The sequence below is a fragment of the Symsagittifera roscoffensis genome, chromosome 2 (genome assembly GCF_963678635.1).
Source record: "Symsagittifera roscoffensis chromosome 2, txSymRosc1.1, whole genome shotgun sequence".
Lineage (NCBI taxonomy): Eukaryota > Metazoa > Xenacoelomorpha > Acoela > Convolutidae > Symsagittifera > Symsagittifera roscoffensis.
The window spans coordinates 5,813,671-5,838,279 of NC_087063.1; the positions used below are offsets into that span (position 1 = coordinate 5,813,671).

At 35.2% G+C, this 24,609-nt stretch overlaps 3 protein-coding genes across 3 annotated transcripts in view; 2 read left to right on the forward strand and 1 right to left on the reverse strand.

Annotated features, from left to right (window-relative positions):
• Positions 1-4,923, reverse strand: part of LOC134839057 (uncharacterized) — a 34,109-nt gene extending 29,186 nt beyond the window's left edge. Inside the window, exons 1-10 of the mRNA XM_063854465.1 lie at positions 4,651-4,923; positions 4,395-4,451; positions 4,229-4,312; positions 3,475-3,591; positions 3,232-3,322; positions 2,391-2,845; positions 2,192-2,264; positions 1,622-1,761; positions 561-697; positions 248-466 (exon numbers count right to left, since the gene is read on the reverse strand). Coding sequence (XP_063710535.1) covers positions 248-466; positions 561-697; positions 1,622-1,761; positions 2,192-2,264; positions 2,391-2,845; positions 3,232-3,322; positions 3,475-3,591; positions 4,229-4,312; positions 4,395-4,451; positions 4,651-4,791 — 1,514 coding nt within the window. The 5' untranslated portion in view covers positions 4,792-4,923. The remainder of the gene's footprint in view (positions 1-247; positions 467-560; positions 698-1,621; positions 1,762-2,191; positions 2,265-2,390; positions 2,846-3,231; positions 3,323-3,474; positions 3,592-4,228; positions 4,313-4,394; positions 4,452-4,650) is intronic.
• LOC134839270 (radial spoke head protein 4 homolog A-like) overlaps positions 1-24,609 on the forward strand; it is a 437,773-nt gene that overhangs the window by 314,202 nt on the left and 98,962 nt on the right. The gene's annotated exons all lie outside the window — the stretch shown is intronic.
• LOC134839651 (procathepsin L-like) lies at positions 13,241-17,045 on the forward strand. The gene is made up of 3 exons (XM_063855272.1): positions 13,241-13,570; positions 14,690-14,990; positions 16,391-17,045. The coding sequence occupies exons 1-3, from the start codon at positions 13,382-13,384 to the stop codon at positions 16,927-16,929; spliced, it is 1,029 nt and encodes a 342-aa protein (XP_063711342.1). The 5' UTR covers positions 13,241-13,381; the 3' UTR covers positions 16,930-17,045.

The following is a 24,609-nucleotide window of genomic DNA, read 5'->3' on the forward strand; positions in this document are numbered from 1 at the left end:
AAAAACTTTTGTTCACGGATACTTTCAAAAAACATATTCATTTTTCAAAAAATATATTCATTTTTTGAAGTCTCAATCGAAGAATATTTTATTCAAGGATATATTTCTGAGAGCAACTTCGAAGAGTCGTATGCGGAATTATTTAAACAGAACAAAAAAGCTGAAATTTTAAGAATCGGTCTGAAAACTTTTTTCAAGCATAATTTTTCAAACTATTATCAAAATTTCGATTTGTAAAGTAACTCACTTGCTAATGACCTGTTCGGTTCCCACCAATGAAAACATGATATGTTGTGGATAAAACCCGGCAGTGCTGTTTAGTTGAGTCATCTGACACTCACGCAGCCCGAGAACTTGTTCACTTCCGAACTCCGAGTTCCCCCGTAACAACACGACTACAAGGCGGACACTTCGATATCGGACATCGATGTTCAAAACGAAGTCGTAGTAAACTAGAAATCCGGCGCTAGAACAAATATTTTTTGGACAAAAATGATAAATTATAGATTATCGGTTGTTTCTTGTTTTTTTTTGGTTTTTTGGTTGTGTAAAAAACATACGCCGGATCGAAAGGTGCCGGCGGAAGATTAGGCATTGTTGTCCCGGCTGTCCCGAAGTATCCGGCGTTCTCGGGTTTTGGCGCGTTTCCTACAAACTGCATTGCGGGCATCGGGAATCCCAGACCAATTGCGTGCTCCTAAACTCAAAAGGTTCCTTTTTTATTGACGGTTGGAATCAAAAATGGAAAGATATTTTTTAGAAGAACACGCAGTTTTGATTAGACTGTTACAGCTTTTTTGCAAAACTCTCTTGAGATGCGTGAAAAAAAAATAAACAATGAGCCTTAGTACATTCTTTCTTGAAAATTTGTCGTAAAGTTTGAGAATTCTCTGGTTTTACTGAAGTTTTTCTGAGTCAATCACTTGCGAAATTTTCCTTTTAAAATTGGAATCCGATGCTATGCGTATGGTGTAAATAAATTTAAGAAACTGTTCTTCAATAAAATAAAACTATTTATCAAAAATCAAGAATCATAATAATTTTTATTGAACCACTATCATGCGCATAGCTGAAAAACTGTCAGTAGGCCTTAACAGGCCTTCTAAAAATAGTTCATTTGTAATTTTTCTTCGCATTTCAGACTATGAGTTAAATGTTAAAGGGAGCGATAGTGACGTGGTTACGTCTCGACCTCTCAATCGAAAGGTCGGATGTTCGAGGCCCACCATGACCTGTGCTCGTTGCTTGAGGCTGAGGCTGCATTACCCAGACCAATAAAAAATTGCCAAAAAATTGCATGTACATCTTTAAAAAGGGAACAACGGCGGTTCTCCATGATGAGCTGAACAGCTCGTGTGTTTGTCCTTATCGGTTACGTAGCAGTGTTAGACAACCGCGTAGTCAGTATTTAGACAAATACTGTTTTAACCAATCAGAATCGAGACAAGGAAGAAATTAATAAATAATTATTATTTATTTTGGATTATTTATGTCTTATATCGATTCTGATTGGTTCATACAGTATTTGTCTAAATACTGACGAGTATGAATACGCGGTTGTCAAAATACAGACCACACTCCGTCCTTACCATTGTGGATAAATCGTGTTAAAAATGCTAACCTGGGGATCTGGTTTGGTGCCGTATATTTGTGACTTGAGTTTGATCATCTCTGCCTGGTGTCGCATGAGCTCCATCTCTTGTTGCATCCGCATCATGTTCAGAGCATGACTCTTTTGCATCTTCCGCATCTCTTCTGTCTCTAGAGCGACAAAAATGAAGCCGGTTTGCTAACTCATTTTTTTTTGTTTTTTTTTTAGTCAACCAGCCCGGAGTCCTTTCTCGAAGGTTAATTCTTTTAATTTTTTAGGTTGACGAAGTGCGCATAGAACCAGCATCCGTAGCACGCCTATGACTTACTTACAAGGTCTCACCTTGCAAATTGCAACGCACGTGCGATTTGAACCCGCTATTTTATGATTGCTGGGCAAAATCACTACCGGAGCGCCAGAATGCCACAAGTATAGATGAGCCGAATATATTTGGGGGTGACGGTGGTGGCGGTGTTGTCGGGAGGGGGTTTTGTGGAGGGGTTGCCTCTTGAAATATCTTGAGAGTTGGAGCAAGCGACTGGTCAAAGCATTTGAACTTTTTGTTTCAGGCATGAAAGTGGTTAATTAACTCATCGATACCTGGGTCTCGTGGGTTGCGTAGTTCGTCCAAATGTTGCATTAGTCGCTTGTTTTCAAGCTCGTACTCCATGAACTAAAAAGAAAAAATAGTTACTGCTTTTTTCAGTCAACATCCGATCTACCAGGAATAATTAATTGATATTTTTCAGATGTACCTATGAAAAAATAGGAGCGAGACTAGATTTGAATTCAAGGATACCTTTTGAGTGATCGGATCATTTTCGAGTGGTCCACTCGCCTCTGGCTGTTGTTGCATCTGGCTTCTGTAACTAGCCAGCGCCTCTCCATTTCCGTCCGCTTGGAACTGAATCGCCTCTTTAATTGTATCATCAATCTGCTTCAGAAACCTCTGATCATCCCCACCGTTGTCCAGATAGTTCTTCTTCAGACCTTGAAGTTCAACCACCAAGTTCATAGATTCTATGACCTTTGGGTCACGTGACGTAGCCGCGGGGTTTGCCAGAGGGTCATGACCAAAAGGCGGAGTCGTGGACTTTTTCAAATCATCGACCTCATTTTTCAGATCCTGGATCATTCGATTGTATTTTTCCTGTTGTTGTTCCAAGGCCCTGGCAATTGCAACGTCTGTTTCGGGAGCAGCGACGGCTGGAGGCTGAATACCTTGGGCTAATTGGCCGAGTCGGTTTGCAATCTCTGAAATTTTAATTTCATATTGGAAAGAAAACAGTACTTTTCTCATGAATAATTTTTTGTACTTGTTAAACCGTCATTTGGTATAGCTGCACTTGCAAAAAGTCGTTTGTAAAATTCGAATCAAGTTTGGTATTTAAACTTATAAAGTTTTTAAATTAGCCAGGGGCAGATCTAGGATTTTCTTATGGGGGGCGGATTTTCAAAAAATTTCGAAAATTTTGTGGCCTATTTTTTTTTGGGTCGACCAAAATTTTTTACCGAGCATTTCCGAAGCACTAAAAAGTCCCTTTTGGCAAAGTTTAATTAGCCAATGACATTAGGTTACATAAGTTGATTTTTGTAACCTTTGCATGCTCGCGCTCTTTTTATTTATTAATCTCAATTACCTTGCTCTTTCTGGGCTATCTCGGCTCGTTTATGTTCCAGAGCAATTTTGGCACTGTCCAATCTGCTCCTGGTTTCAGACATTTGAGTTCGCTAAAATATTCAAAAAGCAGAATATCAAAACACAAATGCTCAACAACAAATAAATCGCGTGAAATTCCAAACTGTTTCAAACCAAAATATCGCCAAAAATTCACGACTGTTACAAAAAGCGGAAGTTCTTTTGAGGCTAAATTTCTATCTACCTTTCCTGCATTGGGCCTCGCCCCTTTTCCTGGTGACATGAAGGTGTTCTGGTCTATCTTGGCCTGAAGTCGATCAATCTGCTCATCAATCGAACCCTCCGCCGAACCTCGAGAGTCCTAACGAACAAGTAACTTTGATCGTAACTTCAAGTTTGAAAACCAATCTACTTCAAATCACACCTCTTTTTTTTTATGAACAACGCATGCAAAAGATTTTTCAAACATGTTGCAAAGTTTCGTGGATCCTTTTCAATTCGGCGAAACTAATTTTCCGAGCTCTACGAAAACATTATGAAGGTATTATTTTGGCAATTTTTTTGCGCTGCAGGCAAAATTTTGAAGAAAAAAAAACAGGTAAAACAAAACATGTCACATTAAGGGCATTTTTCGGAAGGTATTGACCAAAATATTGCGATATTCGACGCGCGTTTTCGGCACACTCTTAAATTTAGTATTCTTTCACGCCAAATCATAAAGCTTAGAGTATTCTAAATACACTACTAAATGAGAGCTCAGTATGGAGAATCCAGGAGTGGATCACGCATTTTCCCGAAGAGGGAAATATTTCAAAAAATTATCAAAATTTTTGTTCATTTTTCGATAGATAACCAAAAACTATATCATTATACAGTAACAAAGAGGGGTCGAAATCCAGCAAGAAAAAACCATCTCTCCCCTATAAACATGCCCTTGAACTGAAAAAAATTGAAGCTTAGATTAAAAGTGTCTGATAATTTATTCTAGTGATTCTTACCTCGCTCCTTCCCGACAAAATTCGTCTGTCTTTTTCCTCCCGCTGTCTCGCTTTTCGGTTTTTCAACGCCAACAACTCATCGACCTGAACAAACGCCAAAAGTTTGAAAAAAAAACAACGTTACTAATTTAATGAGCAGAGAAAAAATGAAAAGTTTTTATTTTACCTTTTCGTCAAATGCGCCTCTCTTGGACAGATCATTCGCTCCAATTCGACTAGTTCCCTAAAAAACTCAATCTCTCGTTTTCAAAGTTATTCTCTTTAGAAAAAAAATATCTCTATTCTCTCTTCAAAAAACTTTTCTCAAAGACAATCGAGACAGGAAAATTTTTGAAAGGCAGGAGTATGTCAGAAATTCATTAGAAAAGTGAATAATTTCTAGCTTCTTTTGATTTTTAGCAAAAATGTCAAGTTTTTTTTACCATTTGGAGACCAGATGGCATCCCGCTTAGATTTCCTGGAACTGTGGCCGCTCCAATGCAGAACTCCCTTTGATGTTTGCTGAATAGATTCGCCGACTTGAAAAACATCCCACAGTCGGGACAGGTCAAGTAATCGTCCATTTTGCGAAGACTGACTTTGCTCACTACTATGTTTAATTTACATGCAAGTTTAAATTGTTTTTAAAATTAAAACGTGTGTATTTAGTAAAAAGACAAAACACGTTTGGCATAACAAATTGATTTTGAAAACATTCTTGTACCACCGATCAACGTAATTGTGAAAGACGCAAACTTATGCAATCAGTAATTTGTTAAAGAATATAAATTTTAAGTCTGTAGGATATAATCACATACGTTTTTTTTTGGAAATATTTTCTGAATCATGTCCAGAAAATTTGTTAGAAAGCCAATAACACCAAAAATCTTAATGATTTCAAACGACTGTCTGCTCATTCAGAAAGAGGACGACAAAAATGTTCGAAAGTCTTCTCTTGGTTCGTCAGGAGTTATTATTTTACAATTTATTTTCTAAATTATAATAATTGTTCCGGTTTGTACGTCTGTCCTTTTTGCTAGTATAAAATGTCCCCTACTTTTTTGTCAGCCAGATCGTTTAAAAAAACTCAAGTTAAGTGTCTTTTTTTGATTGTCTGAAATTTTGATATCTTGGATCAACCGTATAACTAAAACTCTGCAAAATACGCGATAGCTTTTCAAAAATTCTTTCTCAAATCCATTGAAGAGAAACTTACTGCAGTATACACATTCAAATGCCCAAGTTGTTTGCTTGGAAAGACGTTTTAAAGACATTTGTGGTCTTTTGCTGTCAGTAGGAAACAATTAGATGAATAACAGGAAAATATGGAAAAATTACGGTTTTCGAATAAATTGAAACAACCCATCTTTTTCCCAAATATTTTGAAGTGGCATCGAGATTGCATAAGTAATAAAATGACCACTTATGTTATTCAGTAAGTAACTTAAAATTAATTGCTTTGATGTTGAAAAAAGATAATCTGCAGAAAATTTGAAATCAACTTGAAGCTCAGACATTTCAGTCGCAGATAATTAGGCAAGTTTTCCAACAGGCTATTAGGGTTATTTTCTACAATCGGTTACTAGACTATTTTCCACGTAAGCAACTTTGTCCACAGGACTCATTGAATTCCTGATGTACCCTGCTTCATAATGAATTCAAATTTTGGGGTTTTTCTTGCACACTTAGCTTGGTGGTAACGATTACGCTTGGGACGGCAAAAGTCCTGTATTTGAATCTGACCAGGACCAGTTTTTTTCAAATGGTAATTAATCTGATCAAAAAAAATCGGCCTATTATTTGTCTGCTTGTCTTTTGTCGGCTTGGTTGCCACATTTAAGAACCGTTTATTTAAGCTGTAAACAGTTCTCGCTGTAGTTGTTTTTAGCAATTTAGAAACCCATCAGAATTAGAATTTGCTTTTCAAATTGGTTGAAATTTTATCAGCTCGATATGTTAAATTTTTTTTTTCATTTTTTATTTTTTTTCTTTTTATCGGCTTGATAGTTTGTGTTACGACCAAACGAAGTATTAATGCAAGTGTGTGTGTGCTCTGAGGGGAAAAGGACTGAACCTTTTTATAAGTTGGAGTTTTTTGCACTTTTTCGGCTTGAAGGGTTTCTGCTAAAGTTTCGGATTTTTTTTTACCGCTTGGTACTTATAAATTCAAATCCAAACAACCATCCTGTGCATCTGGTGTAGAGGTAAAACAGCAGTTTTAGATGTACAAAGCTTGCGGTTTGAAAACGGCCCAGCCTTTTTTTCTAAAAGAGTTTTTGTGCTTTTTCGGACTAATGTCCGTCGGTTTGTTTTTGTCGGCTTGGTTCCCGTAGCTCGATGGTTCAACTTTGTTCCAAGTTGACGTAATCTTCACACTTGAGACAAAAAAGCTCGGAATTTTGACTTTAGTTGAGATCTGTGTTTTTTTTGCAAAAAAATTTTTTTGGCTAAAATAGATTATTTTCGGTCTTTTTTTTCTGCTTAGTTCCACAGGAAGAAATTTTTGAACAAATTTGTTTTTGAAAACTTACCTTGTTTTTAGCCTTCGCAGAGTTTTCTAATGGTGTGCGCAATTCTTTCCCGGATATTTTGTGCTTTTGTTGCATTTTTTAATGACAAAAATTTCTTACATTTTTTTTGTCTGATTTTAATCATAGGCGTTCATATTTATAACGCAAGTGGTGCGAAGCTCAGCTTCGCCTCTGTTTTTCTAGATTTATGGTTGCTTTGCGGCAATGGCCGGCTCTAAATTCGTATAGAGTCTTTTTCTCTGTTGGCAAATTATGCAATCAAGCTGTTTATGATGATGCGCTGAAACTGATTAACAATGGAAAGAAGTTTTACGCTCATGCAAAGATCCAGAAAATATGAGAAAAGCTTCCTTAACAGACTTTTTTCAACAAAAGCTTCGATACCACCGATAAAATACCACCACCAAAACAGTCATTTCTCAATAGCCGTAAATTGCAGCGGAAACAAATCACCTACGCTTCTAGCATAGAATGGAGTTTGGAAGGTCTTAGTTTGTCCAATTTCAATTGAAGTGACAACCTATTTCTAGCTGTTTCCTTGTACACACTTAAATAATGGTAGTTTGACTTAGCAATTATGTTCCACTCTAATTGCGCGTTTCGAATGCTTACTTTGAAATGATCAATTGAACAAAAAAAATTTTTTACGGAAAAAAAATTAATCCGTGCTCTTAAAGTTCATTAAGTCCCAAACACTCAAGAAACTCGACGAAAAATAAAGTTCTAATAATTTGAAATGCAAGAATTATCCAAGTACAAGAAAAAATGTGAGTTTTGTGGAATCAGAACAGTTGTTTTTTTTTGACGGAAAAAATATAAAAAACAGGAGTATGAAATCACAGACCTTTTATCCTTAAAGGTAGGCTTATGAAAATAGACAACAGGCTGCCAGATCAGAAAACATATTTTTAGCGAAGGCTGTATTTTTTGTAGAATCCACTGTTCGACGCAGGGGCAGTAACTGACGTTAGGGATGCCACAAACAGTTTTTTTTCATGACACAACTAAACATAAGTTTTTCTCGTGGGAAATTGAAAATTTTCACAATTGCATGAGGAATTGCGGCAAAAAATTGCCCCTCTTGATTTTCAAATTCATCAATAGTCAATAAAATTTCCAAATCTAGATCACAAGCCCCTTAGTCTTCCAATAAAAGCCAATCTTATAAAAGTATATTGACGCTTCATACCATTTTTAGTTACATCTAAAGCCAGCAATTGATCGAAACGTCAGTAAAAACAAACAGTAAAGATTAATACGATTTCAACGATGTTCTCGACAAAAAATATCAAACATACCAGGATGTGTTTTAAAAGAGATTTTTGTTGACTGTTTAAAAACAAAAAACGGCCCAAAATTTTTGGCAGTTGTAATGTTTGTACTAATTGTAACATAAGCAAAGATTAAAAATAATTCAGTCTCTGAACTAATTTGGTTTTTTACTTTTCCGGGAAAAATTGTTTCAGCGGTTAAAAATCAACCTAATTTTTTTCAGATCTTTATTTTATAATCACTCAGGTTTTTTTCAAATCAAAAAGGAATTCACCCCATTATCGCACTGTTAGAAGATGTTTTGGCGTAATTACCGGACCAAATATTAACCGTTTAAACTATGTTATCAGTATATGAAGACAAACTTTTACAAGATCCATTTGAAATTACGATACTTTGAGGTACATCAGGGATCTATACTTGCATTTATTCATTCTATACCTAAATGAAGTTCAAATAACCGCGTGAAGCACATTTTGTATGCAGATGCTACCGTTCTCCAATTGAAAAACAGAATAGGATCTATTGCACTCATAAACCAACAGGCTTTACTAAAAGTAAGTGGCTGGTTGAATATCGAACAAATTGGTCTTTTTTACGAAAAAAGTTGACAAATTTACACTTATCATTGAATTTTTGATGAATTTTGTACCATTGATTTTGATTGATTTTTTATGTGTCAATTTTTTCTGAAAAGATAACTGAGAAACTCGTGATTGCATGTTTCAAATATCTAGGAGTTCAATGCGACCATAGAACTAAATTTTCATAAATAAAAACATGTTATGCATTTTCTCAGATTTTTTCCCCAATTTTGTCCAATTTTAACCAGACAACAGCTAATATTAGCCCATAAAAGGCATGTAATTCGTTTTGGAAGTTTATTTAATGCAATACTGACGAAACCAAATTGTTAGAATTCTATAGACTGAAAAGAATAATTGCTTGGAGGCGCAAGACGAAGTCGAACACTGAAATGCTGCAAAAAACAAATAGGCGGTTAGAGGATTCTTTGCGTATGAGATTTGAAATTAAGGAGAAAACTAATCGCCAAGATTGCCAGAATGAACCATTGAGCAATGTCATAAACGAATAAGAGCTGATCACGATTTACACAAAAAAAACAAATCAGATGCAAGCAACAGATATAAATAAATTTGCTATTGTGGGATGATTCAACCTGAAGTTCGAAACTTCTTTCCGATTAATGCGCTTGCGTTTAGCATGCGTTAACAAACCAGAACATAATTTTTTTTTGGGTTAACGAGTAAACTAACAGAATCGCTCGAATGATTTTACCTAAATTATATTCGAAATCAAAAGAAAGCCGTTAATTCGCACATTTGACGAAGAGGTAACGCACTTACCTGGAAAAACAATTATCAATCGTTCGAATCACGCCAGGGCCTGTTATGTTGTAAGCAGGCAATTTTCCGCGGGTCAAAATGTTTTTGTCGGACTTCTGTTTGTCTGCTTTTTTGTCGGCATAGTTGCCTCAGCACCAGTTTTGCTCAACTCTGTTCGAATTTAAAAACAATTCATTGTTTTCCGGTTTTGGTAATTGAGCTTTAAAAGTGTTGCCTATTTATGCTATTTTTTTCCAGCTGTGCATAATTGATTTTCGAAATAAGTTGTTATTATTGAAATTTCAATGAAGTTTCTGTGCATTTAGTGTAGTGGTAACACCTATGCTTGGGACGATAAATCTCAGAAGTTCGATTTCAGTCATGGCCTGTTTTTTGTCTAAACTAAAATTTCTTGAAGCTAAGCTAATTTTTGTCGGCTTAGATTCCGCAGACAACATTGATTTCTTTTTAGCAATTTGAAAGCTTTTTGTAAAGTTTTTCTATATTGTTTCAGGAATTAGTTGTCCTTTTTGCAGTTTCTATAACTTCTTGAAGTTTATTTTTTCTTCATTTTTTGATCTATCGTTCCTTCGCTGGTAGTCATAGTTATACATTTTTGTTTTCCAAGTGATGCAAAACTCCGCTTTGCCTCCTTGTTTTTAATTTTTTGCCGCATGGGTCAGTTTTTTGAAAAATGTTTGTTCGATTCAATCAAAAAACTAATTATAAATTTTTGAAAAATTATAAAAATGAGAACACAATTTTATAAAGATACTGCTCAGTATTGGATTGAAAGGAGTTTATACAAATGTGTACATTTAATAAAACTTTTACTGATAGAACGATCTATTGGATCTCAGAGCAAAAACATGTTTTCCGCTTTAAATTACGGGCCGTGTTGGCCTTATGGTGTTCTCTCATATAATTCAAACTTGTTTTAATAAACTTTTATAAACAACTTAGTAACTAGACATCGTTTGAAAACAATTTATTATGATTCTGATCACCTCCTTTTTAAATGTTCTTTTTAAAGAAAAAATGTTTTTAGAATGCATATTTTTATGTTTTTTTGTTATCTGTTCAAGACAAAATTTGCCTTAAATGCAATGTAAAGACTTTCTAAAGTTTGCGCATAAAGTTTGCTGGGGATCAATCCTAGGTAGGCCTTAACTTTCAAATTGCAATACTGCACATGATTGATTATGAATGTAACATGTTCTTTTCAAATAAAAAAATGGAACCACGGGAGGATTTCAGAGGTGGGAGGGGGGGTGTAGAACGCTTTTTTCGTGAGGGATTTGGCCTCTTGACCAAACAAATTTTCCCCCTTCAAAATAATTTATGATATTCGTTTTTGACCAATTAATCCTAAAATTTTTCTTCACCGCCAATATGTTCAAACTTTATAGAGAAGCGCACGCCAAAAAACAATAATTTTTGCGTCAACATTTTTCAAAAAATGCCTGAAAGTAGCAATTTTCTCCTGAATAGTTTTTGTACAAAAGTCTTTCTAGTGTCCTGGAAGTGACCGGAGAAACAATCTGGTTGACTTAAAATGAATTTAATGATTTCTGAGAACCAAGAAGGATTTTTGAAAAGTCATCGTTACATTTATATTACTTGCTTTATGTTTTCTTTGTTACATGTTGATATATTGCAGAGTTGTCTATCAATTGATTAGTTTCTTGGAAAGAAAAAAGAGTAATTGTAAATAAGAAAATGGCTGAAAAAATACTGGTGGTAAGGCGCAATCAAACGGTAATTCCGATCCTTCGCTAGTAAATCAGTTAAAGCAAAGCTTCAAACTGAATTTCCTCGATTTTCAATTTAGTTTTTGCAGTTTAATCAAAAAATAGAATGGATTTATTTTGATACTAATTTTGCCCGCCAATGCGCATGGCTTGAGGTGCTTAGAAACTCGTTCAAGTCTTAAAGTTCCGTCAAAGGCTTCATGGGAACATTCGGTTTTTGTATGCCATTCATTGACAAGCGCTATTTAATCTGAATTTATAATTTTTCATAGCAAGATTTTTGTTTACAAATTCGCTCCTGAAAACAGAGTTTTTTGGCTCCTCCGTTTCACTCCGTCTGGGACAGCAAAAATTCCAAATCTGATTTTATCAAAGCGAAAAATCCCGTTTTTATAAAAAAAAATGGTCAATCATTTGTCTAATTATGTTTTGTCGTCTTACTTGCCCCATCAAGGAGTGTTCTTCTTCTTTAAATTTTTTGATTTACTCATTTAATTTGTCAACTCTTTTTGTTTAATGTTTCAGCTGACTGACCTAGTTTTGCGTCGCTCGGGCGAGCAAGATAATTTTTTGATATAAAAGCCAAGCTTCCTCTGGAAAATTGCAGAAATTTCAAAAGTTTTGAATTACAGAACGTTTTAGCTCCAAATTTTCAAGACAACAGTTTAAATTTTTTGGTCAACTGAAACTTACCAAAATTTTTTTGACATCATTGGCACTCATTAAAGTTATGAGTGCTGATTTCACAAGTTACCATTTCAAACTATGTATTTTGAGGATTGTAAGCGAGTTCCGCAAAAAATAAACAGCTCTTTTTTTCCATTGTTCCTGTATTTCCTTCGATCGCGCCGACTCAGTTTTAACATGTTCAAGACTTCTCTCTGCATTCCAGAGAACTACACACACTAAATTGTGCGCCTATCCAGTGCACAGCTTGGCCTCCCTATGCGTCGGCGATTGTAATACTGGATCTGCTTTCTTCAATTTGGACTTCTTCCCAGACAAAACAAGTAAACATTTTTAATGATGTTTTTTTTCGACAATTTCTCAATTTTCCAATTTGTGGCTTTCGTTTCAATTTTTTTGTCTGCTGACTTGCCATGTTATGCTTGTGTTGTATCACAAGTGGCTTAGTTGTTCCGACTTTTGATACGAAAGTAACGGAATATTTGTGCTCGAGGTGGGTTTTTTTCTTCAGACAAATTTCGACTTTTTAACTAGCCATTTTTGACGCAATTTTTTTAAACATTCGAAATGTGTTGTTGTCTTTAGCTCAAATTTGAAAAGATATTTCACCTCTGATTGTTTTTTTTTAAAGTTATGGGGGTTTAAAGATTGCAATTTTGGCCAATTTTGGACAACTAGCGCGCGATATATTTCACGCTATTAACGCGTAAGCGAAAAATTAATCCGTCTTAGAAATCGTACCAAATTGGCTGAAAGAAGCTTATTTGCCATAAGTGATTTGTTACAAGGAGCGAAATCTATCTTTTGTACTTCAAATGTCGTGTGGGGGATTTTAATTTTTTTTATTTTATTTAATTTTTTTAGGTTATACTGCTCCATAAACCTTAAACGGCAGTCGGATTATTCAGGGCTTCGCCCTGATACGAGCGAGCTGTCTTGTTTTTATTTCGCTTTTTTGTATCATTAGTTTCAGTCGATAGTCAATGAGTCGACATGTTTCAAAATGTAATGGGTTTGTTATGGCTTTTGTTTTAATTCAACATCTAAAATAGTTTTGAAATCTCGATTTTGGTTAAAGCCATTAAAAAACACCCAAAATTTGCAAATAATTGCCTACACAGATAACTTGTTGTTTGACTCAAATGATCATATTTGTAATTTGGTTAAAAGTTAACAACCAAACCAAAAGTTTGAGTTCAAGTTTGCAGAAAATTTCGAAGCATGATTGAATAAGTTTGGAAATGATCGCAATTTTATCTTTTATTTGTCAAAGAACTCGTTTTCTTCTTCCAAAGAAGCTATTATTGACTTTATAGTCCCTGAAAACTTGGTTTGTGACGATAAACAATCATAAATCTCTGCCTCAAACATTGCCAATCTGTCAATTCTACAGCCTTTAGCTCTTTGTTTTCCAATTCAATGTGATGTTTAAATTTGCATTGGTTATCAACTTTCGAGGGGTTTTCCAAAAACTGTTTGAGCGCATATCTAAGTCCCCTTAGTTCAGCAGATAAGACCATAAATACAAAATCAGTGCAAATTTGCTATTTTTCTTGCACAGAGCAATTATAGTTTCTCCATTTTAATATGAATTTGGCAATCTTGAGTGTGGTGTTGGTACTTTTTTCGGTGTCCTTAGCCGAGCTGCCAAAGAGTTTTTCGGAAACCCCAGACTCCAAAATTTGGGAGGCCTGGAAGACCAAATATGGAAAAACGTACGCTTCGATGGAAGAAGAGTCCTATCGTTTCGAAGTGTGGCTCAAAAAACTCACAAAGGTATAAAAGCATTGCTTTTCTGGATTATAGACATTACTTAAAAGTAGAATGAATAAGGGCAAAAAAACAAACCGAACAATGAACCAATTACTTTCTTATGAAAAACTAGCCAAAATATTCCTGCAAAATGTTAAAAGATCATTCCGTAAAATTAAATTTTGGATTTTTGAATTCAAATCTTACGTTAAAAAATAATTTAAATTGTTATTTATCAAAAAAGTATGATACAAGGGCGGATCTAGGATTTTCTCGAAGGGGACGGATTTTCAGTAAACATTCAAAATTTTTGTCGACATTTTTTTAGGTCGACCGAAACGAGTTTCCGAGCGCTCCCAGAACACTATAAAGGCCCTATTTGGACAAAATGCATGGCTTTTTTTTGAAAATTTGGACAAAAAACCACAATTTTTTGGCGCGCGCTCCACCTCATAATTAGTATATATTGGCGCTGAAGGCGCCTTTAGAAAAGTTATAGGGTCGGTCAGCCAAAACTGGATTTCTTAAAAAGTACCAAAAGGAGTCCTTTTGTGTCGGAAGGGGGCTTATTCTCTAAAAAGAAGGGTCTCCACTATAACCCCCCGCCCGCCCCCTAAATCAGCCCCTGGTATGATATATTCTTTTGAATTCAGAGCATCTATGTCAAAAATTTGCAGGACATCCTTGTTCTGATTTTTAGCGTTCTGAAAAAAGTGGTAATTAGAAGGAAATAAACGAAATCTTCATTGAGTTTATAATAACAATAAAACCTTCCTTCGATTAATTCTTATAATTTAGAGGGTCTCACCTTTGTTATATCTTTTTTTATAATATATATTTTTGATGATATATTACCATAGGTGGCAGGTTCAAAAGAAATAGCTGGATCGTTGCTTGTTGTACTTCGAACCCTGTTTATAATTTATTTCAATCAAGATTTTTTGGCCAAAAGAGAAATAAAACTTGAGTTTGAATAAAATTTCATCTGGCAGAGTAATTTATTAACCAAAACTATTTTAGTAGCATGTACAATTAATTGAAAGAAAAGACTATATTGTTGATTATAAATTTTAGTATTAATGCATGCGCTTTATTCAAAATTACCACCTATTATAACATATTACCATATTTTTTAACTTTTAGATAAGCAAGCACAATGTTGGACACGATATGGGAGTCTTTTCGAAAAAGAAGTCTTTGAACAAATTTGCCGACCTCCCTTTTGACGAGTTCAAGGCTAAATACCTTGGTCTTAAATCAGACGGCTACCCTAGACCTGTTAGGCGTGAGAGGATGGAAGCTTTTGGTGACCTCCCTGATTCGTTAAACTTGACAGCAATGGGATATGTGACTTCTGTGAAAGACCAAGGGGTGTGCGGAAGCTGTTGGTCCTTTGCTACCACCGGGTTGATTGAAGGATTCTTATTTAGACATAGCAATGAGGGTTAGCTGATTACAGTTTCATAACTCCAGCAATTTTTCACTGCTTTCAGTTTCTTTCTTACTAGGTAGAAGGTTGTTTGACATCAAGAATTTGAAATATTTCACCGTTTTGCATAGAAATAGCTTTACGTATTTTATGTCATTCGAAGACAAAAAAATAATCAAACCATTTGAATTGGATTGCGTAGTTTTCCGACGCTAATATTAATGACAATCGATTTAGTACCTCGTGAAAAGTTAAATATTGACAATATTTTCCTTCAAAAAGTTGAAACGAACAGGTTTTGATTCTATTCTTCTTAATTTCAATTTGCTTGATCGATTTATACGTTTTTTATTACGTAAATTTTGTCCAGATTTGTTGGCTTGTGAGACTACTGACAAAGAGACTATATAAAAAGTGGACATTAAAAGAACAAAACAGTTTTATTATTTTTTTTTCTCACCAGTTTGCCCACGATGTCTTCATCATCTGTAATTTTCAGCTAATTGTCTGTTGTTACGCCCAAACATTTAAAACATCTAATGAAATTTACTTAATATCCTGCAGGAAACTTTTTTAGCCAAGCAAAGTTAACCATTTTCCACGCACCAGTCGTCTTTTGTTTTTTTTTGTGGATTGTTTTTAAAATCAACGTTTTTTTTCTTTTAAAAAAACAAGAATGGTGCTGACCTCCTCAAAAAAAAACTAAGTTCAGATTTCGCAAAATGTTATCAATTCTCTTGGATTAAAACAAAATGAACAGAAGTCGATTATCCTGAGACCTATGCAACGCTATACGTTTTTTTTGTTCACTTAGTTTTTTTTTTTCAATTTTTCAACATATTGTCGTCGATTAAAAAAATAACAAGAATTTAAACTTTTGACGTTTTCCAAAAACATTTGCGCTCGGTATTTGTAGAAATACTGAATGATGAACTGTAACAAATGCTTTCTGCAAATTAATGAAAAGAGCCAATTCCATCGTTTTTTTTTCTATTTTTTATATAAACTCAGTAACGCGTAAAAGTGCATGGATTTGAGAATGCTTTCCAAGGAGCCTAAATTGCTTTGTTATTCTAGTATGAGATTTTTTTTAAATGAAAACCTTCTTTTATAGATTGCTTTTCATTTTTAAAAATTCGAATTTTTTTCTCCTCTGTTGCGAGAATCTAGATTTCACTATTATAATTTCTTTCTTGAATATAACCCGGTCTTGAGAATTTTTTAGAGAAGAGCAAAATGAGTATGCAAAATTTGACCAAACAAATCATTTAATGCATCAAATACTATATAATGCATCAAGCTATTTTGCATTATAGTTGAGTCGCATTATAGTTTTGCCTTACAACATGATAGTTTAATCTTCATGAAGTTCTAGTGCGGATAAGACTTTTATAAGTTGCATTTCTTTGTTCCAGATAGACTTCCGTCCCTGAGCCAACAGTATCTTCTGTCATGTGACACGGAAACTCTTAACAAGGGATGCGACGGAGGCTGGCCAGCTTTGGGAACCGCTTTCCTCGCGCAAAATGGTGCTGTTCTTGAGGCAGACTACCCGTACGTTTCTGGGGAAGATGGCTATGTTCCAGAATGCGAGATTGGTATTTATACTAGAAAATTAAACGTCATTCTCAATGGTTTCGGATTTGTCTGGATGGACGAGGAGGATTTGAAGCTCGCTCTTGTGAAATACGGACCAATTAGCATCGGAATTGAGGCAACCGACGAATTTCAGGATTACGGGGAAACGGAGGGTGTTTTCTATGACAGTACCTGCAAAAAAGTAGGCGCCAACCACGCGATGCTTCTAGTCGGCTACGGAAGCCTCGACGGCGAGGATTACTGGCTGGTGAAAAATAGCTATGGCCAGGACTGGGGAATGGACGGCTACATTTTGATGGCCCGAAACTATAGCAATATGTGCGGAATTGCAACTGCTGCTCTTTATGTGTACTGATTTCGATCGAAGAAGAACCCGAATAAACATCTCGAAAACTTGAAATTTAACAAAATGCATATTCAATGTCCAACAATCAAATCATTAAAAACTTTTCCGCGGGTTTTAAAGCTTGATTTTCATATAAAAAAAAACATTTCCTAAAATCATCATTTTAGAGCACACATCACAAGGATTTTTTCAGTAATCCTCGTCATTAATCAAAAAAAGCGGGGAAAGAAACTGAAACTTTCAATTTACAAAACAAACATGCTCAAACAACAGCGAAATTGATATTTAAAGGAATGAAAGACGATACTAAGAACCATAATGCTTTTATTTAAAAGGATCAGTTTTGGCTATTCCGAAGAAAATTCATCGCACGGCCTGCTTCTGATTTAACTTTCTAGAAAAACTGAAACCAACTATTTTTTGGCAATTTTAGCAAAACTGTAACAAACAAAATTATGTGAAAGTCAACTCCAAAACTAATGCATTTTCTTTGTAAAATTCAAGCAGCAAATAGACGAAATTGTCAAAAATAGCAATAATAGGTTACTTAGCTATTTGTTATTACTATATTAGCTACTTTATTATAACTTGGTATAAGCTTAAGATCATGGTTTTAATAAAAATTTGTACTTCATCTGACAAAATGAAAATGAAAAAAAAAACATCACTAGCAGGTGATTTTTCTTTTTAAATTGATTGGCAGTTGCGAATTTAAGGGGGATATGCAGTAGCAAATATAAAAAAAACTTGAGTAGGGGAGGGGGGTAGCGCAACTTTTTGGTCAAACGAAATTTTTCAAAGAATGCCTAGGAACGCCTTTTTAGCCTGTTTTTTTTTCAAAAAAAGTTCAGATTGATTTCAGAGCTCAGAAAAACTACTCAGTCGTTCTAAAAAAAATTCGCAAAAGTTTTTGATCTGTTTTTGAAAATCTGCCCCTTGAGAATGTCCTAGATCTGCCCCTCTTGATTTTTTCAATCCTCAGGGTAAAACGCGATTACGAGAAGATGCAATTATTAAAGAACATTATGAGTGTACAATTTAAGTACTATAGAACAGTTGCAAATAAAAACGTTTTCGGAGGGACAAACAAAATAAATTTTTACTCTATTATAATAACAGAGTTAATAAAGTTACATTGTAATACAGCTGGTAAAACTCGTAAAAAATATGTTTTTTACAGTGTGTAGAGTAATTGCAAAATCAATCTTAAAATTCAATTCAAATGCAATAAAGTTTTAACTTATGATGTAATTGATAAAAAAAAGTATTTATTATTATCAGCGAAGGTAATTAGTTGTATAAAATAGTCATTCCATCAAAAAAAATCTCCAACAAATTCTGCGGGTTTGTTCGAAATCTATATTTTACGCGGAATCTAGTTTCAAAAACAACACACGGCTAGGGTGGATATTCTAGGGTGGGTCATTTACGGGCGAATATTGATCAATTGATCTTGCAGTTTTATCAGCGTTCACTTTAGTTGAATTTGAATTGAGCGAAAATGATATTTTCATTTCCCTAAAAACTCAATTAGTTTTAGAAATTGTTTAAAAATTCAGGCTAAATTGCTTTTTGTTTGAATGCACAGCAAGTTAAATCAATTGTTGTTTTGTATAAGTCACAATTGCTAATTGCTACACCGCTTCCCGGGACCGACCTTTTACCTGACCGAACTTTTACCTGACCGAACTTTTACCAGAAAAGTAAGTAAATTTGATTGACAGATGTAATGGTGCCGCTAAGTCTGCGTTCTGTAACAAATATCTCGCACCTATCTTACGCTTTCTTTCAAAACTTTGTTTGTTTTTACTTTTTTTTTCAATCTGAACTAGTTTTGAAATGTTTTTAAAAAATCGGAAAAAATTCGATTCACTATTACAGATTTATTAATGAAACTTGTGGGTCATCACTTTCCTTAGATTTAGAACGAATTGTCCTTATAAAACCACCATCTAGTCACAACCATTTGAAACATTTTGAAGAGATGGCGGACCGAAAATTTTGGGGAAAACTTCAAGAAAAACTTGAAAATGATCTAACCCCCAGCTTGAAAAACCTAGAAGAATTGCAAAAAATTTCGAATGGCGAGAATAAAGATTTTTTTTTGCCCTCGTCCCCTCCCCCCGAAATGAAAAATTCCGCCGAGTTACGAGTCAAAAAAGTTGCAAAATTATGCCCATTGTGCCAACAATTTTTTAGCGATGTAGCAATAGAGCCCCTATGAACAAGAAACGGTTTTTCCTGCACCAAGAAAACACAATTTATGTTTCAAAGTTTTGCGGTTGCTGGTTCCATTTTTCTCAGTGCGTTCGCAGAAAAGTTTAAAAAATCAGTTTGTATACATTATACTTGAACAACCCTCAAACCCAAAAACAAAACCGAAAAACTTTTAGTCTCCCGTTTCTACCGATAGGGGATCTGACCGTAATGCTTGCACCTATCAAGGTAAAATACAAGAAGTTTTCAACCAAAACAAAAATTTGGGCAACGTTTTTGATTACATCTGGATTTCTGGGTTCTTGGCCCATTTGCGATGGAGACTTGGAACGTTTTCGATCGGAGCAACGACATTAGAACAACTACGGTGTGCGAGAGCTGGAATGCAGACTGGAAAAAATCTGTAGAGACATTTCGGCCCAATTTTTTGAAAGTTATAGGAAAATTCTATTGCGAAGAGTTGAGTTTGCATTTTCAATTAGGACGTGCCAACCGAGGAGATTGCCCCCACTTAAAAAAAGACAAAATTTCGAGAACTGGATCGGAAATTCTTGAGATTGAAATTTTTGCATCTTGGGGGAAACATATCCGAGAACGATTATTGGGAAGAAACAGCGCTTATTTTTCGTCGAACGCCTTAAAAGATCCGTTTATTCAGGAATTTAAGCTCTTTGTTTTGTTGTATTATATCCAAAATATTATGTTTATTGTGTTTTGTGTTCTTATTTTTTCGAATAAAATAATTTCGAATTTCGAATTCTGATTGGATGAACTTTTGGTTTGGTAAAAGTTCGGTCTGATAAAAGGTCAGTCTGGTGAAAGACTCAGCCCCACCGCCTCCTTTCTTAGGAAAAAAGAAGAGTAGAAGTGTAGAAAAACATAGAAATAACTTCAGCATGATTTAAAACTATTTGTTAACCCTTCTTTTGTTTGCTTAAGAACACTCAATTGAGTCTATCAACGTTTTGTTGTTTTCGGGCGATTTATAAAACTGAATAAAGTTGAGCATTCACAGTTAGAACAGAGACAGATTTAGGTAAGAAGGCGTGAGGACGCCCTCTGATGGGTTCGACCCACTCGCCAACCAAAGAGTCCCCTTTTGTAACTATTTTACCACATCCATTTTCGGCCGACGGCGGACCATAAAACATTTCTGAAGGGCGCGATTGTTTGTAACTGTTTGAACAACACCAGATCAACCGTAATCTCTAGCCCTCAAAGGACCAACCACAGATTAATTTCCCGTGGTTGATGAATTTCAAAAAAATTGTTCGCTATAACTGATTCAGTCCCTGATCAGAGTCCTGTTATTCGTAATCAGATTAAATCTTCAGAAAAACTGCTCCTATCAAGCCGAAGGCCTGATTTATCCGCCTGCTTTTCGAGATCTATGGATCAGTGGTTGCTTTAAAAATATTGATGAATTTTTCAAAGGTGATTAAAAAAAAATGTTTTTGAGATTTTTATTAAATCATCTTTACCCGCAGGCGCGGATCTAGAAATCTCTCGAGGGGGGGTTGCGGATTTTCAAAAAAAATTTGAAAAGTTTATCTATTTTTTTTTGGGGTCGACCAAATTGATTTTATGAGCTCTCCCAAAACACAATAAAAACCGTAAATTTACCGAATTTACTGCGTCGCAGGCAAATTTTTGAAAAAGGCAAAAAAAGGCTTTTTAAAGCACTTTTTGGAAATTTTCGACCAAAAATTTGCATTTTTTCGGCGCGCGCTCCTCCCTCAAAATTAGCATAGATTGGCTCCGAAAGCCCTTTAGAAAACTTCAAGGTTAGTCAGCCAAAAATCAATACCTCAAAATAGTACAAAGGGGGACCCTTTGGGTTGGCGGGGGTCGAATTCCTGAGAGAGAGGGCGTCCGCACCCCCCCCCCCCCCCCCCCTAAATCCGCTACTTCTTACGCGCCATATAAATTACAAAGTGATAGATTTCACTACTAGTAACGTAACATTTAAGACATATAGCCGGCTTTAAGCTTTTTGGAACGATTTCTAACACTTGTTCTCGGGGTGTCCTTGTCTCCATTTCTTGATGACCAAATGAAAACGGAATTTTTTTAGTAAGTAAGATATTGCTACGGGTGTAATCGTTTTATCAAGTGTTAATAAAGTAAAATCACACCTGTGATTGGGCTTAACTGGCCAAATCGGGTCAATAAATGCAGGCTTTCTAACATCGTAGAGTGGGCGACAAAAAGAGGTTTTTGAAATTATATACTATTTGAAGTTTCCTCTTTTTCTAAGAAAAAATTTCTTCAGATCTCTGAAACTGCAGTCGTAAAATTCCGGACATTTTGGCTCTTTTTCTATCACCTAACTGCAAATTTTACTGAACGTTGGTTCACTACGTCTGATTGATATATATTAACTCTCAAAATGACCTCATCAGGTGGGGCGGGGGTAGGGGGGTGAAGGGTGGCGGGGAAACAGCAGATTTTTTTGGTCAACTTTTGACTTTTAATTTGCAAATTTGAAACAATTTGAGGATCTTGTTAACTATTTCTCCCCTATTGCAAAACAGGTACTAAGTTAGTATATGGTTAACCGTACAATTTTTTCGTTACAGGGGGGATTCGTTACAAGGTACCATAGGGGGGATAGTTAACAAGATCCCAATTTGATAATATGGCTCTGAGCTCAAAATTGTGAAAATAATTTTCCTGTAAAAAAAATTCCTGAGTTTTGGACTGATACAAAAACCCCCTTTTGATTTGTGCTCAAATTTTTAATGAACGCATATTGAATACCTAGTTTTAGTTTCCGTGTTAAATGAAATCATTTTGAAGGCCAGAAATCAGACATGAGCTAGAGCATTGTCAACTTAAAAATCATCGTAAAATTTGTTGTTTTGTTAATTATCACGCTGTTTACTTCAAAAAAACTTCTTTTAAATGTCTGTAAAATTATTTGCGCTTTTTATTGACTATAATTTCCACTTATAATTGTTTCAATCCATTTGTACATGTGTGGTACACTAGCAAAGAAATTTTCATCGTCACAATTGTCACTCCCTTTGAAGTCGTTCTTGCTTAAGAAGAAGCTGGCCAGTCCGTAGGCACAACGGGGGGTGCGACTGCCACACTCGAATGTGTAGAGGGGGTACCCGTCGTCATAATGACATATACTGCCACCTAAAAACTTCGAACTATTCTTTTACGCAGTCTCAGAACAGAAAAATAAAAATTGGGTTTCTTAAAACTTCAAATTTTGTTTGAATATAAGCAGGGGCGGATTTAAGGGGGGGGGGGCGGACGCCTCACCCTCTCAGGGATTCGACCCCCGCGGAGCCAAAGGGAACCCCCTCCTTTTGCTACTTTTTAAGTAATCAGTTTTTGGCCGACCGAAAACGTGCCCAAAAACGGCTTCTTTGACCTGTCCTTTAAAAAAAGGTCAAAATTTTCAATATTTTTTGAAAATCCGCCCCCCATCGAGAAAAACCTATATCCGCCCATTAAAATAAGATAACGTTTTTATCAAGAGGTCCAACTCGATATTAAACCTCAAATAATTTTTAACTTAAAATTTAACCTAACCAATACATGAGAAACAGATTTCCCATTTCAACAATGGGTTTGTACAAACTGAAAACAGATGTCATCTTCACCCGCACTGAAGTCTCATGGATAATAATCAATTAGTTGCATTACTGTTGTCATTTGCTATGAATTTACCACAAACAATAATATAATCCATTAAAAACCATTGAAAAACTATTTTGTAATCCATTAAAAAAAGGTCAAATTTTTCGATATTTTTTGAAAATCCGCCCCCATCAAAAAAAAAGCGCCCAAAAACGGCTTCTTTGACCAGTCTTTTGTAAAAAAAGGCCAAAAGTTTCGATACTTTTTGAAAATCCGCCCCCCCCCCCCCCCCCCCCCTCATCGAGAAAAACCTAGATCTCCGCCCCTGAATATAAAAAAATTTTTTATCAAGAGGTCCAATTCGATATTAAACCTCAAATATGTTTTAACTTAAGAGTTAACCTGACCAATACATGAGAAACGGATTTCCCAATTCAACAATGGATTTGTACAAACTGAAAACAGATGTCAACTTCACCCGCACTGGAGTTTCATGGATAATAATCAATTAATTGCGTTACTGTTGTCATTCTCAATGAATTTACCACAAACAATAATAAAATCCATTAAAAAAGATTACAATTTTTCTAATTTCTCAACATGAAAATCTTTGTTAGTCGATTGTAATTGATTATAAACAATTGTTTTTGAAAAATTGGAAATTAAATTAGTTTGAAATTTAAACTATTTTCAATAGATTATAATCTAACATATGTGTATTTTCTTAAATGTTGACTCATCTTTCATATGTTTGTTACAAAAAAGGTCAAAATAAATGATATTTTTTGAAAATCTGCCCCCCCCCCCCCGTCATCAAAAAAAGCGCCCAAAAACGGCTTCTTTGACCTGTCCTTTAAAAAAAGAACAAAATTTTCGATATTTTTGAAACTCCGCCCCCCCCCCCCCCCAATCAAGAAAAACCTGGATCCGCCCCTGAATATAAGAATTTTTTTATCAAGAGGTCCAATTCGATGTTAAACATCAAAAATATTTTTTACTTAAAAGTTAACCTGACCAATACATGAGAAACAGATTTCCCATTTCAACAATGGATTTGTACAAACTGAAAACTGATGTCAACTTCACCCGCACTGGAGTTTCTTGGATAATAATCAATTAATTGCATTACTGTTGTCATTCTCTATGAATTTTCCACAAACAAAAATATAATCCATTTAAAAAGCATTACAATTTTTCTAATTTCTGAACATGAAAATCTTTGTTAATCGAATGTAATTGATTTTAAACGATTGTTTTTGAAAAAATCGAAATAAAAATAGTTTAAAATTTAAACCATTTTCAATAGATTATATTCTAAAATATGTGTATTTTTTTAATAGTTGACACATTTTTCATAAGTTTGTTACAAAATTGAACCAAATACCAAAAGTTTTATTGGTATTTGAACATTTTTGTGATCTTTGTCACTTGTATACACATTTAACACCTATTTCCCCGCCGGCCAATCTAGCCTTTATCCCCTTCGTTTGTTCCCTGTGAGGTAGGGGGTTTTAAGTATGGCCACGGTTTTATACACCCTGCTAAGTTTTCTTGCCAGTTTTTTTTTTGTACATTTATGTGCATCCACCTGTATATAATGTGGGTACAACATTAAAAACCCGCAACCCTCTAACCCCGACATACCGGCCCCCTTACTTACCCCCCCCCCCCCCAACATGGGGTATTTAACAGGGGGTTGAACATATGGGAGTTGAACAGGGAGTTGAACAGGGGGTTATGGGTAAGTGGGTTAATAATTGTCGGGTACAGGTTAGGGAAGGGTTGGTAAGCGGTGGATGGGGTATGTGATATTAGTACACAAAGAAGGAGGGGAGGAGGAGGGTGGTTGGTAAACGGATAAACGAGGGATTTGGTAAA

Coding starts and splice junctions, on each gene's coding strand:
- LOC134839651 (XM_063855272.1), top strand. CDS start 13,382: ATGAATTTGGCAATCTTGAGTGTGGTGTTGGTACTTTTTTCGGTGTCC. Junction 13,571..14,689: donor GGCTCAAAAAACTCACAAAG/GTATAAAAGCAT, acceptor TTTAACTTTTAG/ATAAGCAAGCACAATGTTGG. Junction 14,991..16,390: donor ATTTAGACATAGCAATGAGG/GTTAGCTGATTA, acceptor TCTTTGTTCCAG/ATAGACTTCCGTCCCTGAGC.